Here is an 18,318-nt window from a genome sequence, read left to right as displayed (position 1 = left end):
TCCTGACTCGGACCAGGACCCCGTCCGGCGTGGGCAGCGACCGACCGTACACGTGAGGTCGGCGGGGTCGGCCACCCCGGCGACCCCGGTGACCCCATCAGGGCTGCGGAGCTGAGTGTGCAGCTCCTCTCGGAGGAGGTGCAGGGCATCCTCGACGATCTGCAGCTGGACGCTTGCATCGGGGCATTCGAAAAGCATCCTGTCGCTGCCATTTCCGCCACAGCCCCCACCGCCATGCGAACGGTAACTGCTGCTCAGTTGTTAAGTTTTTTGTTCAACATTAGAATGCATGGCACGCTCCAAGGGCACAGTCGGAGAAAGATGCAAACAAATATAACAATATACATTTAAACACATTGTGTCGTCTGTAAACGTGAAGGGAAGAGTGGAGAGCTGGTGAGTACATGAGTGGGTGGTAAGAGGAGAAGGTTCGTTGTTGGTTGCTCTATTATTTTTTTTAGCAGGGTTGGGGGTGACATAGTGGTTGGCACACTGCACTATAAATTTGGTGACCCAGGGTTTAATTTACAGCCACGGATAACATTGGTGGCGAGTTGGTATCAGCACCGGTCCTGGCCTTCCACCCTGTTCGCCAGCTCGCACTGCGCCGTTTGGTGAACTCTGATCAAATAAGCCCCATAACTGACACGGCATGCTGAGGTCTTCATCCAGCAGTGGATGGAATTTCCACGAAGGAGTTTTCATTCTGCCATCCGATCACACTTGATGTTGTAGAACAGAAGATCTTTGTTATTGTTTGTCTACATTCGCCCGTGTGTGTGTGTGTGCGAGTGCTCGCTAACAACACTTGCGACTATACGGGGGATATTTGTCTTTGTCTATGTTTATGAGTGCGCATTTGTCTGCATATGAGGACATCCGTGTGCGTCCAAGCATGTCCGTGTGCTTGTGTAGTGCATGCTTACACCGGCGTGTGTGTGTGTATCACATTACATTGAGTTCTTCATGCAAATTGAAAGAACATTTGGAGAGAACCGTGGGGTTCGGTGCCAAGAACCCGGGCATTATCACGAGATTGAGCAACGTGCTTTTGTCACGGGGGTCGTACAACCGCATTAATCACGACGGGGATTTTCTCGTGCAAAAAAATATAAAACTCAAAACGTTCCTCTCTTCCCGAAAACCGCTGCGAGAGATCACAAGGGGTGTTTTTCCGCGCGCGTTGTCACATGGGTCATGACGACTGCATGTTCTCTGTTAAGTTTGGAATATAATCGTTGTTTTTCCTCTTCGCTGTAATTTCTGGGGGGTCAAAGGGGCTGTGCTGAGCCACACTGCCATGAACTCGTCGTGGCTTGAGTTTGAATCACCGCCAAGGCTCAGTCATGAGTGATATCTGATGCGCTCCTGGTGCGATTGCTTTTTTTCCTTCACTGACGCATGCTAGCCAGCGTGTCTAACCGTTCTAACCTCCGATGAGCACGGTTGGCTATGTACGGTGTGAAAGAAATTCAACATACATCCATACAACACCCATGACTGATATTGGTGTTGGGGGGCCTTAATCCAGCAGTGGATTGGATTGCCAAAAGACGTGTAAATTACTATTGTGTTGATATTATATATTGTACAGAAAAGAGGTGGCCGGATGGCTCAGGAGTGAGAGCATTTAGCCTGTGCCTCTTAAGATTCTGGGTTTTAATTCTGGTTTCATCCGCCTGCGATTAAACTGGTTTCTCAAGCTTAGCAATTTGATTGTCTCCCCCCCCCTTTTGCCAATTACAAAAAAAACATCCATTCAATTTGGCAAACACAAAAGAAATTAATACAGAAATATTTCCAGGGTCATTTGACCAGCACTGATCTGAGCGCTGACGTGGCTTATTACAGCGGACAACCAAGGGCGCGCCGTCGAGACGGCTCGATTGGGACGGTGCACAGGAGGCTCGCGACGCCGGGTGGACCCATACCGCCGGTTACACCGATGCCACGGTGCCACAGGGTGCCGACGGTCGGCAGCTGCCGGACCGGCACAAGCGGCGCGCGGAGGAGAAGCGTGTGTTGCGACGGGCGCCGGAACAGCGAGGGGAGCCGGCACATCTGCACGCGCCGCACCACCACCACCACGCCTCCTCGGGACAGCAGTGGGGGGTGGACGGTGGTGGCGGCGGTGGCGGTTTCTGGGACGAGGATCGTCACCGCCTCGAGATGCTGGGACGGACAGGGGTCACGCAGGTGACTTATTTGGCCTTGTCGGAATGGCCGTCGTGATAGCATTGGCAGCAGCGGAAGCAATAGCATCATCAGCAGTATCATGATGATCATCAGCAGCCCTTTAGTATGGTGAATGTCCTCTTGGACGCACTTTTGGCTGCCACTCCATCGTTAGTCTCCACTGGCAGCCATCATCCCTTCTTCTGCCCTGTCCCACTTTCCAATATTATCTCTCTTGGTTACGTATGTTCTCTGTGCACAATTGTTTTGGCCACCTCCTAACCCTCACGTTTGTCCTTTTGTCTTCTCCTACCCTAGACCCAGTACCGCAAGTTGGCTCAACCGTCCGGCGAGTCTAACAAAGAGAACTGGGGATTCCGCTTCCCCGGCCCAGCGAATGCTGTCAACTTCCTGAACAATGGCCAGGTAACGGGTATCACCACCGCGAGCGCCCCAGCCTCGTCGCCGGACTACCGCGACCAGGAACTCCCCCCTCAGCCGTACGGCTGGAGGTCGTCCGATCCGGCGGAGCATCCTTCCTGCAGCTGCGGATCGAGACTGGACAACCCGTCCCCGCCCAGCCTCGTGGGGGCGTCGAGCCCCGACTCGGATTTCTTCCTGGGCCTTCCGTCCCGCGGACGGCGCGCATTCGACTCGACGGCACGCCACCTCGTCGCGCACAACGACGACGACGCCACTCGAAGGAGGAGGAAGGTGGATCGCATCGAGGCGCTCAAGGTGACGGCGGCCCGACTGGCGAGCCGGCTCGAGGAGGAGGCCCAGACGCTGGCACGGACCGTAGTGGCCGGTGGTGGCGGAGGCAGGAGCGGTGAGAGCGGCGGTGGCAGCCACCGGCGTGGCGACGCTGAGGCACCTGACGAGTTTTGCCACGGCGCCGGTCGGCTCGACGGGCACTCCTACCGCCCGCCGAAGAATTTCGACCCCAGAACGAACTACGATCCCGGGCCTGAGGCCGAGTACGAGACCTCGCGGGGAGAAAACGAGTTGATGCGGAAGTTGGAGAGGATCCTCGGCAAAGGTTCGGGCTCGCGGAAATCGGCATGGGAGGAGCGGGTGTCGCCGGTGCCGCCGCGGGGCTCGGGAAGGAACGAGGCGGACGCCGCCGGGCGTTCCCCGCGAGAAGACTCGTACCTGCACGCCCTCGACGCCGTCGGCAGGTCCGTCGAAAAGCTGCGATCGCAGAAGCGGAAGCTCTCGCCGCAAAGTCTCTCGCCGCACAAGTTTTCGCCGAGCGAGTCGACATCGCCAGCGCCCGCAGAGGAGCCGCCGGGCGACGGCGCAGTCGCCGTCGTCTCCGCTGGCGCGATGCGGCGGCACGAGGAGGCGGCGGCGGCGGCGGCAGCGGCCCGACACGCGACGCCGGCGCGGAAAAAAACGGAGCGGCTCGTGGGCCAGATACACAGCGCAGAAGGCGCAGGACCCAAGTGAGTGGCTTCCCTTTCGTGCGCCGTGCGTACGTTGAGCCGCGGACCCTTTCCGACGGTTTGCGTCGGAGGGGGAGAGCACTCCTTCCCTTTGCCGCCCGTTTTGTTTTACGCGATGGCTCGCGAGTGAGGGCCGCTTTGGGGATGGCTGCGGCGGCTGTTTGATTTGTTGATTGCGATCGGATCGTCTGCTCGCGTTCCATGCATCCAAATAAATAGGACGGAACATAGCTGGACGGTACAATGGAGGCGGAACATAGACGGACAGTACCAATGAGAATGTGCAAAAAGGACAAAATGTACGGCACGGAGAGTACACATGAGACAGAAAAAAATATAGATTTTTTTTTTTTATCGAATCATTATCCTGATCCATAACATTTAATTTACTTTGGTGGGATGGGGAATCGTTTACTGCCTATTTCTTGCATTTATATTTATCACCCAGGAAAGTCTCATCGAGTCTCAAGACTACATTTGGATGTTTGGCTGGATTTAATTATATTTTTTTCACATGGGAGGAAACCGGAGAAAAGCCATCACGCCGACCCGGTGGGGCGACACTCAACTCCCTGCAGCACTGAATCCTACAACGTGTGTCAAGCCCTGGTGCAGGGTCACCCATCCAAGCACTAACCTGGCTAAACCCCACTTAGCTTCTGACATCCGCCGAGATGGGGGTGGGGGGCGCATTAAGGGTGATTTAGTCGTCATTTATTTTAACACGGCATTTGACCTCGCTGCCCGATTGTTCACTCGCTCGATCGCTCGTGTGTGCGTCGTTTGGGAGGCCACTAGAGGGCACGGTTAGCTTGCAGGAAGGCAACACCCAGCTCACAATAATCCATTTCCTGCACCGCTTTGGCCAGATATGACCTCCGTGCTTCCTGCCCCTCGCAAGACGGAATAGTGCGACGCTCAGCAGAGTTGAAGCCAGACGCGAAACATTTCGCCCTCCACGCAGAAATTCGCTTGAATTGTCACGCTTCTGACTCGCGCGACATTACATTCCAATGTGGATTTTACATGGCGGCATCTAAATGTGACCGTGTCTCAAGACACTGTACAAAAACAGTGGGTGTATTTATTTTATGGAGAGAAGCGGTCAGCCATAGATCCATATGTGAGTCTGTGGGTCTCTATATTGGCCAATGGGAACCTGTAAATCTCTGGATCTCTGTGAGAGGCCTTGCAAGGAGAGTGTAGTTTTATAATGGCATTTCAATGGAACTTCATCTCGCAGTGGCCATATTTATTTCAGAAAGAGAATGATGCGGCCAGTCACAGGGAGAGGAAAACAAACAAAGGGGACGTTGTGCTGTGGCCCGTTTTCACAGTCTCATATTGTTTCTCATGTTTTCTATTGACACAGCTTTGCCCATTACGCTAACGTAGATGTCAGCCCTTGAATCAAAATAACAAGTCGGGGAAAGGTCATGCTGCGTTGTCATGGATTGTGACGCTTTCCAGCGTGCGCTTGTCCTCTGCAGTGTTGAATGAGAAGTATGGATGCTGTTTACAGCTGATCTTTGAGGCAATGGGTGTTGATGGAATGTCAGCTTTTTATATTCTTATAATAATCTTTAATTGCCTCTGACCAAATCACCCTGACTGCATGCCCCGATGTCATTGTAAACTAAGCAGGATGGAGACAAGTTCATACTTAGATGCGAGACTGCAAAGTGGTTTCTTGAATCCATCTGTGAGGAGCTTTCTGAGTGTCACCGCCTCGTATGTATGCTTGGTGCGTGTTCTAGGGGATCCGGTTTCCTCCCACAATGGGAAGCCAAATTCCCTCGAATGGTATTGCGCAAACATCCAAATGTAGCAGGAGCTTCCTGAAAAGGAGTCTTGAGGTTCGGTGACGCTTTCCTGCATATGTGACATTGTTTTTCCAATAGGCACTGGAAATGACAAAGGCACTTAATATTATTTTTTATATTAATTTCATTTTATATAGCATCATTTATGCAATTGCATCCCACAACGCTGCACATGAATTATCCATTTCCATACTTAGATGATACAAAAGCAAAACCCCACGACTTACCAAATTAAAAAAATGAATACGAAAATAACGAGAATTTATATACATAACAAGAAAAAAATAATCGCAGAGAAAATAAATAAAAATAAAAAAAATCCGTTCGGTTTCCATACCCAAGACCACAATCACAACATGTTATCTAGATTTTTCCAGGTGGCTCAGCGGCTTGCAATCATATCTTGGTTGGGAGTTGACACAGCCCATCATTCCTCCAGGGTTCATAAAACAAGTACCTCTTTGTGGGAGGAAGTCAACTGTGGTTGTCCTGTGGATAGACTCACCGCTGCCATAGGAATGCATAATTTATACCACTGGCTTAGGGCTGTAAACGGAAGGTGGCTCAACACTCACTTGAGCAGGAAATCACTTTTGACTCTTCGTGTTTGATGCCGATTTCATTGGCCTTCCGGCACACGGCGATCTTATTTCCTGCCGCTAAACGGTCGGATTGGTTGCAGGGTCCGGCTGAGAGCGGAACACTGCGAGGGGCGATAGCGGATAGAGAGACGTTTAAAAAGGGGGCCTCTAATTTGACGCGAAGTGCCGGGACGGTCAATAATAGCAACAAATGGTGGCCCTCTGCGAATAAACGACTGCATTTAATCAGAAACGAAGGCACGACAGCTTGAAAAGGAAGTTGAAGCGATCGCCGTGCCCTCTCCACGCCACCCCTCTCCCCCCCGTTAGTGTTTACAATCTGGCGATGGCTCTCTTTAGAATTGCTCGGCCAGTTTTAAGTGGTTTCTGGAGGCATGGACGTAGCAAACACGGAAGAGAAATCGTGCGTTTGCATGCATTCTCGAACGCTGCGCAGCGTGCAGAGGTATTTAATTCATGATAGTAGCGATACTTTCAAGCAGTGCAGCGAGGTGTATGCATGTTGAACCTCTTTCGCACCGTACGATGATTGTTATGCGGCGTGCGATGGGCACTGTCGCAAGATGACGTTGCGCATAATGACTTCATCGCCTTGGCCGCCAAGGGTTTTGCTTTTAGTCCTCGGTTTTACCATCGAGTGTTCACATTGGATCACCTTTACGAGAGTTATCGTGACGCCACGTCACGGAGGGACGCGCTAATGGAGCTCAGTGCGTTCAAGCTTTCAACCTTAGGTGGAACGCCTATGAAAACAAATCTTTGCCTTTTTGTTTTGTTCCCGTGTGGAATGGGCAGGGATTTTCAGAGCGGAGAGCTCATTTATTTTTCTTTGTACCGGCAAACACGTCGTCGTGCCGCAGAGATTCTCCGTGAAAATCATACGCCGGCGAAAATTTCTCGTTGTTGGGTCCGTTTTATTGTCGTCCCGCCGACCCCCCTCCCCAACAACCCCCCCCGCCACCCGCCAGCAAAGGGGGGTGGTGGGTGTAGCGTCGGTCGGCCTCGCTATTTTTCAAAACGAACTGAGCAGGTCCATCTTCGTGAGTGCCACCGAGACGTTTCAAAAGGGGCAGAGCAGAAAAAAAATAGATGGGTCATCGTCCCCGTCAATGAAAACTGTAGCTCTTTCGAGCGGCGCGCCGGCTTTTAGCTCCCGTTTTTTTCCTTGCCCAACCCAGTAATGGATCCGTCACTGGGTGTACAGTGCCTCCTGGTGTTTTAAAGCCCCTGTCCTTTGTGGCTGCGTCTGATTTAGCCTCACTATTAAATCACGTCTCGCAACGGCGACAACGCCACTGCACAACCCTCCCACCCCCCTCCCACTTTAACTTCAACTTGAATTTTTTTTGCAATGTTCATGGTTCAAAGGGCGTGCGTGCGCGTTCCCTTCTTGCGCGACACATCAGGGTCCGCCTTTTATGGACGGCGATTGCCGACGCTTTCTCAACCCCCTACTCACCCCCCCCACCTCCCACATCGTCGTTTTGACTTCTTCCAGTGTGTGACGTCTTGACCTTCCTCTTCATCTGAGAGACAGTCTGACCTCCTGCGTGATGTGAAATTATTCGCTCTGAATAAAATCCACCGTGTTTTTTTTGTATATTCTCTATCGTGAGTTACCGTTTCCAGAATCTCGCTATTCAACGTAGCTGTGTGTCCTCATCGCGTTAACTTTTTTCACGACCTTGTGACCGGCGTGGGGCAGAGGTCGCATGTCGCGATCTCGCTCACCGTGTCGCGACGGCGTTTTTAATGACGACGACCAACAACCAGCGATGAGATGCTTTCTCATCCCCTCGCTACCTCCTAACCCCCTAATTTTCCACGCAGGAACGAGCACCGGCTACGACCCACAGACCTCGCGACCCCCGGCGAGCGGAGGTCGCGCGATATTGAGGTCGGCGTGAGTCCGGCATCTCCGACGTCCGGGCGGCGGTCGCCTTGCGCGACGACGACGTCGCTCTCGTCGCTGTCCCCAGCCTCGTCGTCGTCACACAAGTCCCTGTCGAACGGATCGAGGGAGGGTGCCGACGGTGAGTGTGCACGCGCGTACGCTCGATTACATTGCATTTTTTCCCGTCACGTAATTGCGTACAGGACGCACCGAATTAGTCTCCGCGTTCACGCCACACTTCGCCAATCGTGCCTGTCAAAGAGAAAGGGAAGCCCACATTGGGATGCGATGAACGTCACTCGGCCCCCACGCACAAGGGTTTATCGCAGAGCTACTTCTGACAACTGCGCCCGATGTCCAAACAGGGCGAAGACCCTTCAGCACTTATGTGATATGACGTGATGTGGTGCTGCTTTCTGTATTGGAGTTTCAAAACGTATGTAGTGGTTCGGCGATACCACTATTTGTCAGGATTCACGGTCGCCGTTTCCAGAATCTTTTCTTTTTACATTGCAGTTGATGGTAGCGCCTCGAGTGGCTTTCCCGGTGAAGTGAACCCATTGCATATAACGTACACCGATTGTAAAAACAACAACAAAATTCATTCTAAACTATAGAATTCGATGCATGTTTTTGCTTGCTCAAAAATCTATATTTTGATCGACGAGTCATTGCAACGATCCACCACTAATTCAAACAAAAGCCAAAGATCCCCCATATAGCCTTTAACAGACAGTTGGGGCAAGTGTGTGCTAGCGAACACCTATGAAGGCCGGCACAACACACAAGGGGGTAGATGGCCTACACCTTGCCAAGCTGCCTTTGTCTCCCTCGTGCTAATGTTTACACACCGCACCAGCTTTGCATTTAAGGCTGAGTCGACCTCGTGGAGGCACAGAACTGGTTCCGATAATTCGTCACTGGCCGTGAGCGATGATCCAACTGAGGTCGGCGGGTTCGTAGCGCAATGCACGTACGACTAAGCTTCCGCTAAAACGCGCGTGCGCACACCGCCGCCCATTGATGATTTGTGTAACGGTGATGATTGGGACGTTTTTTTGCGTGCAAAATACAGCACATGATGAGTCCTGCACATACAGTGCGTCTCCCTCTAGCGAAATTTATAGGTTCGCGCCCACTTTTAAATAGCCACCGCCAGATTTATGGCCATTCGCACTCGTCGCAAATGCCTTCTCAAGTTTTTTTTTTAGTTGGCCGGCGGTAATTACATGTGGAATTCATGAAGTATGGGTCCTTTTTATTGTGTGAGGCTCGGAAGAACAACATAATTAAAGTAAAATTTACATAGCTAGGGAGCTGATGCCACCAGCTCGTTAGGGAATAAATTACGTGGCGAACGACCCGCATAATGTAATCAGTTTTTATCTCTGGGTGAGCTCTTGAAACAAATTTTCGTTGCTAAATATGCGTTGAATGCACATATATGGGCGTGTGATTGAGGTGCATTTGTTGTTGTGTGTGTGTGCGCGCGGTGGGGAGAGCGTTAGTGTAGCAGTTAGCGGGCTGCGCTTCGAACCCGGCGAACCTGAGTTCGATTCCTGGCCCGGCCAACATCGGTGACTATTATCTGAATTGTTCCTAGGCCTCCCCTAGGTCGACTCGCCCTCAAATGAGTAACTGGTGCGGTGTGTAAACATCGCCACTGGAATGACAAAGGTGGTCGGGCGTGGTATTGGCCACCCACCGCCTCGTGTGCCGTCCTGACCTTCATAGGTGCTCGCTAACAGCACTTGCCCCAACAGTCTGTTACAGGCTATATGGGGGATTTTTGTCTTTTTTTTGCCTATGACCAGCAGTCAAAATTTAAATGTGTAAGTGCCGGAATGAAACGTATTCACCCTGCAGCACATCAGCTGACACTCACACACGGCCTCTCACCTTCGCACCCTCGCACCCTCACATGGACGGAGTGCGAGTCATGCTGCTCCTTTGACACTGGTCAGTGCCAGTTGATGAAGAAGGGCAGCGAAAATGTTGGATCCTAGTAGAGTGTAGAACAACGGATGTTGATTAAATACCCCCTCCGCTCACAACATAGCCGCTACAACAACACTTTGTTTTATGCACAGTGGTCACCCATCCAAGCACAGTCCACACTCCTGCTTAGCTTCCGAGGTCTGACAACTGTCGGAGAATTCTGGGTGATTAGGTCATGGGCTTAGACGATTGTTCATGATGATTTCGTACGGTCAGTGAAGAGCAATCTGAGAGATTGTTCTGTCTGATTTAGCCATTCAATTGCTTTGTTGCTGACAGTTGGTGAATTGCAGATACACTCATCACCCACTCACTCACCTCCCCCACTGCTTTCAAATTTATTTTTGGGGGCAGTACGATGTCCTCTGTGTTGCCTGGTTTGATGTTCGTGGCTGTAGTTTTTTTTTTCCACTCGTGTGGTTTGTCCGGATCTTGCTCACGAACTGAAACTTATTGTTGTTGACACCGTGGGGCTGTTCTTCTGGGTAGACGGGATCACCTACACCACGGTTCTCACCGGATCCGCCGGGTCGCATGAGACCCCCACCGGCACGGTAGACCCCCACGAGCCTGGGGCAGCCGTCACGGATCTGTTGGACGAGCGCCGGCACCGGGACTCGGAGTTCCTGCGGAGGCTGCGCGCAGAGGAGCGGCCCAGCGGGTGAGTGGATGACGGCTCTGAACGAAAACCATTTTTGTCTAAATTGACACCGCGACAGCACCACAAGCGTATTTGCATTTGTCGAGTCGTACGTTTAACTCGGCTCTCTTGTCGGCGTCTGCGCTTCAGCGCGGACGTGGGCACCAGCAGCAGCCCTGCAGCACCGCCGCCTGGCACTCCACCCCGCGATGCCGCGCCAGCTGTCGCCTCCACCACCGCCACCACCACCACGTATGCCGCTGCCCCTCGCAGCCCGACGCCTTCCGTGCCCATGACACTGGAGGAGTTCCACAGCCCACGGCGGCACGGGGCCGCGAGGCTCGCGGACGTCCCGGCGCCAGAGGCTGCCGCCGCTGCGCCAGCAAGCTCGTCCGCCGGTGGGAAGGGCGCCGGCAAGAAGGGTTCGGAGCAGAGGGCGCGGACACCGGGCAGCGACAGCGACAGCAGCAGCCGCTGCAGCAGCAGCAGCATCCTGGACAAGCTGAAGAAGTTCCAGGGCCGACTCGATGAGAGGTGAGGCCCGTGGCCATTGGTGGGACGGTCGTCTTGTTGGACTGCGGGAGCGGCGGTGTTGACGCTGGTGCTGAATTGTCGATCGTGTTATAGTTGTTTTCGTCGTTGCGATTGTCACCATCATCGTCATCACCGTGTCACCATCGTCATCACCGTGTCACCATCATCATCATTGTCACTCTCGTCGTCAGGGTCATTGTAACTAGTACCTTCAGCATTCTCACATCACTATCATTATCTTCATTATTTTCACCACGGTCGTAATTTTTACCACCGTCACTCTCATATTCGTTATTTTCACCAGTCTCTTGCGCAATCCCTTTGTGCGTTATCTTAGGCCGGCATTTCTCTCTCCAGAATACTCGCAAAACATGAATTGTCATGATAAAGACCCATGAGTTTGTTTCTGCTCCTCTCCATTCCGTTTTGCGAGTCGCTTTGCGCAGTAGTAAACTAAGTTTTTCCCCGTATTTGTTGTTTTTCCTCTTTGCGTTTGTGTCCTTGTGTTCCTGATCCTTCTCTTCTTTTTCCTCCTCTTCCTCCTCCTCTTCCTCCTCCTCTTCCTCCTCCTCCCTCCTCCTTCCCGTCCTCTTCCGTAGCCTCTGCTCGCCCGTGCACTGTTTCTTTTCCGTCTTCACCGCTTACCACTGGGCAGCCCTTGCGCTCTGTTTCCCTAGACTACAGCCCAAACTGGGGCAGTACATCCACATGCAGCTGCAAAGGTACAGCGCCAGCAACTCCCCCATCACCATCACCAACCGCTAGCAGAGACGGGCCCTACCGAATCTCTCGCCACACGCGGGTGTAACGCTTTCTGTCTCTGCGACCTTCTCCTTTTACGCTCTGAAAAAGGGCCATTTCTAGAAATGTCAGCCAGTCGCACATCTACGTGTTGATAGACGTTGATAATGACGAAGTGATGAGTTTTTTTCGCGTTTGCATGCATATTAAGTGAAAAACCACACAATTATGATACGATGGTTTTTTGTGTGCAGTCATCGGTGACCGGGCTGAGACTTAAAATTTTAAAATCTTCACGATCCTCACCCAGTTTCAACAAAATAAACTTGAACCGCACTCCCCTTCCGAGCCCACTTAATCACAGGAGGCTCAAACCCAGATTCAAGCCCGTGATCTCAGTATTGCCGGCTCGGTCCCCTCTGACCTCTTTGAGCCACCCGGCCTCCGATGATTTTTATGCATATACGTGGCCATGTACAGTACCGCTTCCATAAGGAAGTGGACACCGAGTATTACCTTTCTCTGCAACTATTTATAAGTGGGGTATTTTAGACGCCAATTGATGCACACAGCAGCAGTTCACAGCTTTCCCTGACCGTTGGGGAAGCCGGACGTATAGAGGCCACAGGAGGAATATTGGCCACTAGCGAACCTGTTCGCGGAAACGTTCTTATTCTTCCAAGAAGATTTGTCTTACGGTGCGCACCGTCAGTTCCTCCGGTAGGTGGGGTAGCGTCAGCCCACATCATGGCGGCTGAGTGGCGCAAGTGGGCTGGCAGTTGCGTTATCCGATCAGCTGGTCAGCCTTGGCCTGTAAATGTGACCATCGGTAGCCTGAAAGCCAAGTTGCGTATTTTTAATGGCCCACCTGATTGTAAGCTGTGGCATCATCGTCATCATCATCGCTGTTAGGCTTCTGCTCGAGTAATTTGCCACTTTGAAGGTTTGCCATGATTTAATTTTTTTATGATCTGAAGAGCATCTGTGAAAAGATGAAGGTAATGCTACTGTGCACACCGCAGCTTTTGGATGACAGATGGTTCCAGAGGCTCAATTGAACGTGGGTTAGGATGGAGTCATTCCTAGCCCGTGTTGCACGAAAGACGGAGGTCCATTAGGAGCGATGCGAGAGTTGGTCGTCGATCAATAGATCTCTGCGGTCATTGTTTGGTGTTGCTGCTTCTGCATTTTCTTTTTATTCTCAAATCACCCGGTAACTTGTAACGACACGCGGGGCACGCGGGGCGTGATCATTCTTTGTCTGTCTGCCTGCCTGCCTGCGTGCGCACGAACGCGGTGTTTAGATCCAGCCTGATTGTGGTACGATTTTACTCGACTGGAGCGAGTTTTGTTTCCCAGTTAAAACCTGCGCACACATTCGCGATGTGTCTTCAATTCCACTTTTACCCACTGCGTTGCCGCACTGTGTGACGGAGTTTGCCAGCGTTCGATTTTTTTCTTACTCTTTAGCCAGCTGCGTGTGTTTTTGGAAGACGCGCGTAGCGGCGGACGAAGGTCCAATGACCGTTATTAATATATATATTTTTTAACGCACGCACGTACGCACGTACTTACTGCCACGCCGAGGTCGTTTGTGCTGATATTTCGCTTTTTATTAGAGCATCTCCGCTGAAACGTCAGGAAAGATATCACCGCGCGAGGCATTTCAATACCCCCTGGCATTAAAATCAAATCTTTTAGCGGGCCCCGCCTATGTGAGAGTAGCGAACGGTGCTCGCCGGGCTGCTGGTGCGTGCGTACATGATCTTATTGTATAAAGCGCCGTCGCTCACTAAATTGAATTGCACTGACTATGAGTTTTTTTTTTACAATTTGTGAATGAATTACCACTCTTGGCTGCCTGATACTTCAACACCGGATGTTATATATATATTTTTTTCACGTGGTCAGCGGTGGATCGCTCACGCCGCTCCGCAGTTATTAACCCGATTGATCGCGTCATTGTTTAACGGGCGGCCCCCTTAACGGCATTGCTTTTTTGCCGCGGGGGTCACTCTTTAACATTCGCGATTAACCCCTCAAAGGAACGCGTTGCCACTAACGCGGCGTGTGATTTAATGTGGAATTTGTTACCAGCCATGAGTTATCGTGCGGCACGGCTAATGCTCGAATAAATGTTTATAAAATATCATCAAAATCGAGGTGGCCCGGGTGGCTGAGACAGTTCACAGACAGTGAGCAAGAATTGCTGAGATCATGGGTTCGAAGCCAGAATACAGCCAGTCGTGATGAATCTGGGTATAAGCCCATTCACCAATAATGGTGCACACAAAAACTATTCAATTGAATTTTTCAATTAGTTATTTTTTTCCATAGATGTCGCCATTGGACAAAAACTGTGCAGGCTGTGTAAAATCTGTGTTCCTAGTGATCAAGATGATCTTGGTTTTATGCACACTAAGTATTTTAATTGGTGCCCGGACTGAGACCATCTACTCGCTACACTTGAGAACCTGGTTGTTGATGTCGATTACTGATATGAAGGGAACGTGAAACAATCAACATTTCCAAATTTTTTTTTTATAACATATATCATTCTGAGCAAGTAGGTGTACCATCTTCGATCCGCTGTCACTGCCACCCCAGGTACCTGACAAAGCGGGAGCAGCGTCTGCGCGAGCGCCGGCGCCGTGCCAAGGAGCTGCTGCTGTGGAAGCAACGGCTGGACACGGAGGAGGAGGAGGTGCGCAACATCGAGCGGATGGCGGTGCAGGCGCGGCGCGACGACCGCGGGCGCCAGAACGGGCGGCTGAGGGCGCCGCTGGGCGCCACGCCGCCGAGTTCGCAGCGCGAAGGTGAGTGGCGGTGGGCAGTCACCGGGGGTTACGGCCGGCGCCGGCGCCGGCTTCGGCGCCATGGTGTTAACGACCTTGACCTGGTGTACAGTAGATCGTGGGTTCGATCCCGACCCTGACGCCTGTATATTTGGAGTTTGGATGTCTCTCTCCCCGTGGCCGTGGTCGCGTGAATTTTTCTCTGGGACCCTCCGATATTGCCTCCATATTCAGAAACATGTGTTTAGAGTATTTGGCTGATGTAAATTTCCGGACGATAAGCCACTTTGTTACACGATCATTTGCGGCCAGGTCGCTTGTGAAAAATAACTAAATGCAGTGAGGGAAAAAAGTATTTGATCCTCTGCTGATTTTGTACGTTTTCCCACTGACAAATAAATGATCAGTCTATAATTTTAATGGTAGGTTTATTTGAACAGTGAGAGACAGAATAACAACAAAAAAATCCAAAAAAACGCATGTCAAAAATGTTATGAATTGATTTGCATTTTAATGAGGGAAATAAGTATTTGACCCCCTCTCAATTAGAAAGATTTCTGGCTCCCAGGTGTCTTTTATACAGGTAACGAGCTGAGATTAGGACCACACTCTTAAAGGGAGTGCTCCTAATCTCAGCTTGTTACCTGTATAAAAGGCACCTGTCCACAGAAACAGTCAATCAATCAGATTCCAAACTCTCCACCATGGCCAAGACCAAAGAGTTCTCCAAGGATGTCAGGGACAAGATTGTAGACCTACACAAGGCTGGAATGGGCTACAAGACCATTGCCAAGCAGCTTGGTGAGAAGCTGACAACAGTTGGTGCGATTATTTGCAAATGGAAGAAACACAAAAGAACTGTCAATCTCCCTCGGCCTGGGGCTCCATGCAAGATCTCACCTCGTGGAGTTGCAATGATCATGAGAACGGTGAGGAATCAGCCCAGAACTACACGGGAGTATCTTGTCAATGATCTCAAGGCAGCTGGGACCATAGTCACCAAGAAAACAATTGGTAACCCACTACGCCATGAAGTACTGAAATCCTGCAGCACCCGCAAGGTCCCCCTGCTCAATGAAGGAACATATACATGCCCATCTGAAGTTTGCCAATGAACATCTGAATGATTCAGAGGACAACAGGGTGAAAGTGTTGTGGTCAGATGAGACCAAAATGGAGCACTTTGGCAACAACTCAACTCGCCGTGTTTGGAGGAGGAGGAATGCTACCTATGACCCCAAGAACACCATCCCCACCGTCAAACATGGAGGTGGAAACATTATGCTTTGGGGGTGTTTTTCTGCTAAGGGGACAGGACAACTTCACCGCATCAAAGGGACGATGGACGGGGCCATGTACCGTCAAATCTTGGGTGAGAACCTCCTTCCCTCAGCCAGGGCATTGAAAATGGGTCGTGGATGGGTAACCCAGCATGGCAATGACCCAAAACACACGGCCAAGGCAACAAAGGATTGGCTCAAGAAGAAGCACATTAAGGTCCTGGAGTGGCCTAGCCAGTTTCCAGACCTTAATCCCATAGATAATCTGTGGAGGGAGCTGAAGGTTCGAGTTGCCAAACGTCAGCCTCAACCTTAATGACTTTGAGAAGATCTGCAAATAGGAGTGGGACAAAATCCCTCCTGAGATGTGTGCAAACCTGGTGGCCAACTACAAGAAACGTCTGACCTCTGTGATTGCCAACAAGGGTTTTGCCACCAAGTACTAAGTCATGTTTTGCAGAGGGGTCAAATACTTATTTCCCTCATTAAAATGCAAATCAATTTATAACATTTTTGACATGCATTTTTCTGGATTTCTTTGTTGTTATTCTGTCTCTCACTGTTCAAATAAACCTACCATTAATATTATTGACTTATCATTTCTTTGTCAGTTGGCAAACGTACAAAATCTGCAGGGGATCAAATACTTTTTTTTCCCTCACTGTAGCTTTGTGGGCCTTACCTGGTAGAATAAAACATAGTTTAGTTTTTATAGCATAGCTTCCTGTTTGTAGTGCTGTGGTGGGCTCTTAACCCCCTACGCGCGCGTGTTCCATCGTCGCTATTTGTCGAGAGGCATTAGTTTGTGGACGTTGTTAACCATGGTGTTGAGACGTTTGCCTTGTGGGGAAGTCAAGGGTGGAATAAACTCTTCCCCGCCTGAGCAATGTGGACATTCCACTCTCGGCTCAGAGATGTAATCAAATAGATGAGCCCGGTGGTGGTGCTTTTCAAGCCCGGCTTTAGTTGTCCAATGTTATTGAAACGGTGTTGGTCCGTTGTGTGCGTGCGCAGTCCTGCTTGCCGTCTCCAGCAGCCCCACGCTGACGCCCAGGGACAGCTCCGTGCGCTCCGTGTCCAACGCGGACACCGAGCGAGACAACCTCCGAGACAAGTCCTGGCGAGCGACCGACAACCTCTCCGAATGGTCCCTGTCCATCAGGACTGCGTCCGGTGAGTACCGCTCTCCTCCTTCTTCTTCTTCCTACCGGCTTCCCTCCACCCCAATCGTCTGTCTTCCTGCTCCTCTTTCCTCACTCGTACCTGTCCCAGGCCATCATCTCCGCGTCCGCTACCCGCAGTCGTTCCTACCGGCTTCCCTCGGCCTGCCTCTTTGTCTCCACCATGGTGCTTCTATTGGTCATCGCCTGTCTTGCTCAGCTCCTCTTTACAGCCCTGAACCTGTGGTGGGAATTCCACATGTGTATGGCAGGGGGCACAAATCTCCAACTGCTGTTGACTTCCCCCGCAAAGTGGTACTCATCTTACAGACCCCCCGCAGCGGTGTATCATCACTCTTAACGTTCCTCTCCGACCGTCGCCCTCAACCCAAACCTCTGATCGCTCTCTCCCCCCGTTGGCTTCGTCCGCAGAGTCGGAGTGCTCCAGCGAGGTGGAGGGGCGCATCGTGGCGCTGCGCGATGAGCTGGCTCGCCGCAAGATGATGGTGGAGCGGCTGCAGAAGGAGCAGCGTCGCCGCGCCAGGGAGCGGCTCAGAGCCCACGAGTCCAGCCTGCGCCTCCAGCTTCAGGTCAGACTCGGAGCCGTCGATACCTTGCCGGCACCGGGGGCGGCTCAATCATTAGAAGGAGCCCGGCCTCCGACGTTGTCTGTAAAGTCCGCCCCGGGTTTTTTTTTCTGGCACTTTGAAGCGAGGAGAACTGGTCTGGCGGGTGGCCCAACGCTTGTAAATTATACGTTGTTCATGCATCGTTACAATAACGCAATTTGAATTGAAAGAAAAGGTTATAGTGCGGAGCTGGCACCATTGAAAGGCCGTGTTGGAATCGAGGCGAGCCGCCTGTGGTCTATCCGCATTCTCAAAGTGTAGCGAGTTGAGGGTCTCTGCCCAGCCACCAATGGTTGTACAAAAAACACCCATCTTAAAATTTGTTTGTGACTTAATTTTAGTTAGATTTCAGCTCTGAAAATATCGATTTGATCATCACGTGACAAACGTTTCTGCTGCCCCCCCTACGCTGTGGATAAAAGGTCACGTTAAGGGATCTCAGCGGTAGCGCTGCGATATCCGTTTCCACAGACCGTTCTCTAACACAGGGTGATGCACTGCTCTGCGAGGGGTCCAAACAGATGTGTAGTCTCACGACCAAACTCCGATAGCACAATTGGTATAACATTGGGGAAAGAGATAAACGTATACAAAAATTGAAA

General features: G+C 51.4%; 1 protein-coding gene across 2 annotated transcripts in view; it reads left to right on the top strand.

Moving 5' to 3' along the window:
- The window catches only part of LOC116944854 (uncharacterized), a 54,612-nt gene that overhangs the window by 21,293 nt on the left and 15,001 nt on the right, over positions 1-18,318 (top strand). The window contains exons 9-18 of one of the 2 annotated variants that reach the window (XM_032958666.2): positions 17-243; positions 1,852-2,196; positions 2,494-3,620; positions 7,876-8,078; positions 10,427-10,598; positions 10,728-11,111; positions 11,711-11,833; positions 14,460-14,668; positions 16,942-17,100; positions 17,520-17,677. In XM_032958666.2, coding sequence (XP_032814557.2) covers positions 17-243; positions 1,852-2,196; positions 2,494-3,620; positions 7,876-8,078; positions 10,427-10,598; positions 10,728-11,111; positions 11,711-11,833; positions 14,460-14,668; positions 16,942-17,100; positions 17,520-17,677 — 3,107 coding nt within the window. The remainder of the gene's footprint in view (positions 1-16; positions 244-1,851; positions 2,197-2,493; positions 3,621-7,875; positions 8,079-10,426; positions 10,599-10,727; positions 11,112-11,710; positions 11,834-14,459; positions 14,669-16,941; positions 17,101-17,519; positions 17,678-18,318) is intronic. The other variant, XM_032958667.2, reaches the window with a different exon arrangement.

Source organism: Petromyzon marinus, chromosome 22 (assembly GCF_048934315.1).
Source record: "Petromyzon marinus isolate PM22_M1 ecotype Great Lakes invasive population chromosome 22, UKy_Petmar_22M1.pri1.0, whole genome shotgun sequence".
Taxonomy (NCBI): domain Eukaryota; kingdom Metazoa; phylum Chordata; class Hyperoartia; order Petromyzontiformes; family Petromyzontidae; genus Petromyzon; species Petromyzon marinus.
This window is presented reverse-complemented; position numbering and strand designations above follow the sequence as displayed.